The sequence below is a fragment of the Physella acuta genome, unplaced genomic scaffold, assembly GCF_028476545.2.
Source record: "Physella acuta isolate Inbredline_101_S28 unplaced genomic scaffold, ASM2847654v3 ptg000366l, whole genome shotgun sequence".
NCBI lineage: Eukaryota > Metazoa > Mollusca > Gastropoda > Physidae > Physella > Physella acuta.
Window position 1 is genome coordinate 852,702 of NW_026731885.1, and position 6,447 is coordinate 859,148.

The 6,447-nt window shown below is 41.0% G+C and overlaps 1 protein-coding gene across 1 annotated transcript; it reads right to left on the minus strand.

Moving 5' to 3' along the window:
• Nucleotides 1–1,296: 1,296 nt before the first annotated feature.
• On the minus strand, nucleotides 1,297–1,956 carry LOC131941588 (baculoviral IAP repeat-containing protein 3-like). The gene is made up of 2 exons (XM_059300904.1): nucleotides 1,459–1,956; nucleotides 1,297–1,335 (listed from the first exon to the last, which is right to left on the minus strand). Exons 1-2 carry the CDS (start codon nucleotides 1,954–1,956, stop codon nucleotides 1,297–1,299), a joined length of 537 nt encoding a protein of 178 aa, XP_059156887.1.
• Between the last annotated feature and the right edge of the window lie 4,491 nt (nucleotides 1,957–6,447).

Here is a 6,447-nt window from a genome sequence, read left to right on the forward strand (position 1 = left end):
TAATATATTTCTTTTCTTTGTTGTTTAATTTGTTGGTTTGTTTATTTGCTTGTATGTATGTTTTAAATAAAAGACTAACACTAGTGTGGACTTTGTATAGGGACCATTCAGCAACACAACGAACGGTTACCGAAAATAGAACATCCATTTAACCACATCTGTTACTTAGCGATCCGCAATCCTTTGTTTTTGTCAAACACTGGACAACGGGCGCGTTAATATTGATTCCACCCACGGGCCATCAAATGATGGTCCGCCTAATTAATTTGGTCATGCATCGTGGGTTTTTCCCCGCTCGGTTTGATAGGTCATGATGATTAACGACGTACATTAAGTGTCTCTCCGCGTTAAGTGTGGGAACATCTGTTACCACTTTAATTGATTTTTTCCCCCCGGTTGGGTCCCGTGCTTTTCACTAACAGTTATACGGACAGTATCATAGGTTTTTCATCGAGTAAAGAAATAGTATTGATCGACCCGGGTCAAGCGGTGTGTTGTATGTAGTTGGTATATCCATGTTTTGTTGTTGGTTGGTGTAGAGTTTATACGAGGGTCGGTGAAGTTTTCACCGAGGTTGGTTTTGAACTCGGACCATGCATGTTTAGGAATTGCTAAGTGTAGAGTTTATACTAGGGTGGTATGGTTTTGGTTTCACCATGGCTTGGTTCAAAGTTGTTACATGCATGCTTTGGAGTTGGTAGGTTTTCTAACTAGGGTCGGTGAAGTTTTCACCGAGGCAGGTTACAAAGTTGATACAGGCATGTTTTGGAAGTGTTAGGGGCCGAATCCATACTAGAGTGGGAAGGATTTTGTTTTCACCGAGGCAGGTTACAAAGTTGGTACACGGATGTTTTGGAAGGGGTTGGTGTAGAGTTTATACTAGGGTCGGTGAAGTTTTCACCGAGGCGTGTTTCAAAGTTGTCACATGTATGTTCAGGAATTGTTAGGGGTAGAGTTTACACTAGAGTCGGGGGAGTTTTGTTAACACCGAGACATGTTGGTACATACATGTTCTTGGAATTGTTGTGGGTAGAATGTATACTAGGGTCGGTGAGGTTTTTACCTAGGTAGGTTTCAAAGTTGTTACATGTATGTTTTGGAAGGGGTTGATGGATGGTTTATACTAGAGTCGGTGAAGTTTTCAACGAGGCAATATTATTTGTCTTTACAAGTTCGTTTTGTGTATGTGTGTGTGTGTGTGTGTGTGTGTCTGAGTGTGAGAGCTTTTTGGTTTGACTGAAAAAAAGTTTGGTTTGCGGTGTATAACAGACACCGATGTTTTGACCGCGTAGGACTTCAAAGTTGGATGGGAAAGTTGTCACACCTTTTAATCAGCTATTACAATAAAGCACAAAAGATCATTTAAATGTAGATAAAAATTTTATTTACTTAAAACAACTCCTGTGAGTGTGTGTATGTGTGTGTGTGTGTGTGTGTGTGTGAATGTGCATCCCGTACAAAAGGACAGTCTGGATAATGGCGTCGATGTTCTTCTTCTACCACATCCCCCGTTTCCCAATCCCTCAACGTATTCAAACAGAAAACACACTTGACAAGGTCACCAGGTCCAATGAAGATAAAACCATTTTTAGCCAAACTGACAGGATCCACAGGGTAGACGTCGGACCAACACCCCGAAAATGTTTGCAACCTTTCTTCCTCATCAGGGAACCTGAAGTCACTGTCCCTGTCGGAAGCTGGGTTGGATGGTGGTGGTGGTGTCTCATCAAGGGGTTCAATAAAGGTTCCACCTATCGGTCGCTGTACAAACACTCTCTCATAACCTAGATTCATCTCCCCTTGATTAGTCTGATGAAAGCTACTGATCATCTGTACAGGATACAATCTCACTTCATCTGGTCCAATATCAAGACCAGATTCCATTTGCTCCAACATTCCCGTGCTCTCAGTGGAATCCCATCCACAGCACTGAAGACAAAAACATTCACCGGACATGGTATAGGGTTCTTATACTGCGGTGTTTATAGTATTCCCTGAATACTGTTTTACTACGCCTGGGTGGGCTACTGATCAGAACCGTAAAGGGGTGTTTCCAACTCAGATCCAGTATTTTAAATGGTTCATTTTGATTCCAGTCATACATCTTATACAGGATACCGAGTTACCTAACTTTCAGGGACAAGTAACAAAACAATAACTCACATCAAAAATTTAAAAAAGACCGTTTATATCATAAGTTTTTATTGAATAAATACAACCCCATCAGCATACCGTCATGGTTCTGTCTTATTTACATATTTACAGTAAAGTCTCGTTAATGTCACGGTTGCTAAACTAAAAGGTCTTATATGTCTAGGGGAGATGTTGTCACATTGTCTGCGTCTACTCGTCTTTTAATGTAAAAGTAAGAAAGTGAGTTTCTGTGTTGGGTGTAAGTATATATCCCAGTGTTGTATGCCCTGAACCCTGTGTTTGTCCCACCACTTGGTTCCTTTGTTGTGAGGACCTGCATGAAAGATTCTTTGCCTAATGTGTTGTGATTTTTAGATAATCCTTTGGTTGATGTTTTATTATACTCGCCAAAACAGTGGTACGTCTTACTACATAAAGATACCATCCCATCCCCTTCATATTCTAATTTAAACAACCCCGGTGTTCTTTTTTCATAAATTTTCCTAGCCCTACACCCCAGACAATGACTATCTACCGTGCCTTTGCCGCTTATAAATTGTGGTCTATGTGAGTCACATACTTCTGAGGGGAACCATTTATCGTAAATGTCAAAAAACGCGTGTTCTAGTCCCGGTCTTACGGCTTTTAACAAGTCATCGGTACTTAAGGCTAAGTATAAACTGTCCGTGTCCATCTCACATAGCTGAAAGTCGGTTCTATCTATATATTTGTCTATAAAGTCATAATAAAATTCTAACATTCTAAGTTTTGCGTACTGATAAACAAAAAAGCCTATCTGAAGAGGGAGATCCCAAACTATCTTCTTTTTTAACGTATTACTTCGTAAACATCGTCGGTAAGTTTTGTCATTTTTTTAAAGCGCGGATTATTAATACAATCCCCTATATCCCTAGCCCTACAGTAGGTCATGTCCGCATGTCGTGTTTTATCCGTCAAAGTTTTACCGTATGCCGCGTTTCCAACAATTTCATTGTTTCACTAGTTATTGTGTATTTGTCGTCTATGTCCCCCTTTCTTCGCGCGTCTGAAACTGTATCCCCAAATGTCTTAAAACATGCAACCGGATTATATTCAACTACTTGATAAATTTTAGTTACCACCAACCCATGACTTAAATACCACTTTAAAAGGGGGGTTGCTAATAAAATTTTCTCCCCTGTAAAGCTACCGATTAAAGTTCGTCTACCGCTAGTTAATAAGTTGTTATCGATCGCGTATTGTCTCATAAAAGGTCCGATGTCGTCGCGCGTAACGTCCGTATTTTTAAAAATTGGTGTCATCTCACTAAAATGTTCTCTTAAACTATCCGGTACTTTAATGTCGCATTCTATCAGTCCAAAACACGAGTCGTCTAAAACAGAATCGATGATCTGTTTTTCAGTCAGGGGCCATTTCTTACCATAGGTCGGTGTCGGTGTCTTTTGCGATTTGTCAATAGAGTTTAAATAGTCTTTAATAGTTGGGTTCATTTTTTTCTGGTTCCCCCACTCACATTCCCACATTTCTACGACTTTAACGTCAACAGTATCTGTAAGGTACTTCGTAATTTCGTTTGTCTTTTTAAATAACTCAGTCAAGGGTCTGTTACTAATAGGATTTACTGTTCTGTCTTTAGTTAAAGGGCAGTCAGGGTGTCCATGAAAGAGACAGCCATGGAACTGATAAACGGTTCGAGTGTTCGCGTCCCACCCGTCTACTCTTATATGGCGGGATCCTAAGCTAACTTCGCCCCCGTTAAACGCGGTTTTTAAAGTTACCCCTTGTGTTTTTGAAACCCACGATAACCACTGAAAGGCCTGTTCCCCATAATGATTCGCTTTACGCGGTCTAAACCCCTCCTCACTATTTCTAATAATCGGAAATCCCGTCGGCATTTTTTGCATTAAAGACCATAAATAAAGCGCGTTCGCGTCGTACCCCTTAATTGCCTGTACCACCTTTTTACTATTCCCCCTAATGAACGTTTCACCCTTTTCGTGATGTCTATGAAAAATAATGGAGGGGCCCCCTACGATATTATTTCGGATTGTTTTATGTAACTCTGATTCGCGCTCGGAACACAAAGAAAAAGAAACGTTTTTGGGTAGTGTTTTGAATAAGTATTTTAAGGTTACCCCCGGGACAGAAATCGCGTCTTTAAAAATATCAACCCCTAAATTTTTGTAAAAATTAGTTTGCTGCTCGAGCGCTTCGATAAACGGTTTTACATCGATATTGTTATACCAAATAAGATAATCTTTAAACGTTTGCATCCCCTTCTCTACCCAAATTTGCCTACACGTCGCGTACTCCTCGTCTGAAATGTTACAATTTTTTAATGATGAAAAAAAGGCCGAATGCGGAGGTAAAGACGTTTCATCTAAGACGGCTAAATTTTTGACATATTCGTACGGAAAAAATCCCTTGGTCTCTTTAACATTATATGCGGCGAGGTATTTACTATAGCTAAACCCCGGTGCTAGATAATTAACTATATCTAAGAACTTTAATTTATTTGTTGATATTGTTACGGCCACCTGGGGTTTGTCCTGGGCTGACCCGTATGTTGGGGTAGCGACCCCACGCTCATCCATCAACCTGGCGGTGGTCAGAGGCTGACCAGTGCTGGCCGTGGGAATCTTTGGGTCGTTTCGGCCCCCACGCGGATTGGGTCTTACGCTGTGGGCGGCGCATACCTGGTGTCTTGGGGACTCGGCTGGTAACGACCAACAGCCCGTGATTTATGGCTGGGAAAGCTTTTCTGGACGGACGAAACCGTGGGGACGGTCATGTCCTGACTTGACCTGACCTGGGGGGGTCAGGCTCGATTAACTAGGTTTCCCACACTAGTCAGGGACGACTGGAGAATATTAGGAGGGCGATTGGTGAGACCAGTCAGTCAGGGCATAGCAGCACACCAGTTAGGACGTGTAGTTGTATATAGTTTAGATAAGGCTAGGTGGTAGGATTTTCGTGTTGTATTTTGGTGGCGGTTACTTTTACATGTTGTATCTTTGATGTAAGAATTAAACTTGAGCAAGTATTAAAGGTGTTCATTAGTTTTGACGTGTGTTCTTGTCTACCTCCCCTCCTAGATCGAAAGGTCTAGGTAGCTCGGGGCGTAACAATTGGCGGCTAGCGTCTGGGATTGGACAGACAACGAGTTGAATAGTTTCTTTTGATGCCATTTTCAGTTGGGGGCTCACGAGCTTGTGTTTTAGTTTTAAGTTTTAGAAGTAGTGACAATAAAGTTGCTCACGGAATCAGGAGAGTTTTCCAAACATTGAGTAAGTAGCGAGCTTATCACCTTTGTATTGACACTGAGTTTATTTTTCTTGATTTTTATGTTGGTCCAGTAGAGCTGGAATCTTTATTTTTATTCAGTATAGCTGGAGGGATTAATGCCCAGTATACTTGAATGTTTTTTGTGTGGTCCAGTTGAACTGGAGTGTACGGGTTTGTTCAGTACAGCTGGAGGGTCATTCCCAGGTACGTGAATAAATTCGTAATTTTTGTTTGGTTTGCTCAGTATAGCTGGAGGGTCAATTCCCAGTATACGTGAGTAAATCGTTTGTAATCCAGTGTAGCTGGATATCTTAGTTTGGTTGGCCCAGTATAGCTGGTGTCTACCTATTTGAAGTGTCAAAGGTGATAGCCCTACTTTTAGTGTTTTAATTGTACTTGTAGCTGTGAGAGTAAGCCATTTAGTTTTGTTTTTTTAGTTAACCGCCACCGTTTAACCTTAACAATGGATATAATGAATTTTTTAGAGCGTCCAACATTGGAGGTGTTAGATAATTGTAAACGCGTAGAATTAGTGGCCATCGTGCGCAAGTTAAATATGTCTTTTAAAGCTTCATCTAAAAATCGGGCAGTGCGTGACGAGATTGTGGTAGAGCTAGTGAACCTTGGGTTGTTAGAAGAGGAGTGTCTGGACACCATTGAACAGAGTGATTCTACCTCTGAAGCTGTTAAAATAAAGAAACTTGAGATAGAGAGTAAAGAGAAAATGGAGAGGGAAAAGAGAGCTTCCGAAAAGGAAATTAGGCTTAGGGAATTAGAGCTGCAATCTTTCGCCTCTACATCTCCTCCTATAAAACTCACTTCCTTACAGTCTAGTGTTCCGAAGTTTAGTGAAGAGGATTTAGTTAGGTTTTTCAAATCATTCGAGTTCGCAGGTAGGAGTTATGATTGGCCCTTAGACAAATATACTACACTACTTAGTCCTGTGTTAACTGGAAAAGCTGCGGATGTTTTTACATCCCTTAGCCCTGACATTCAGTCCAACTACCAGCTTGTTAAAGAAGCTATACT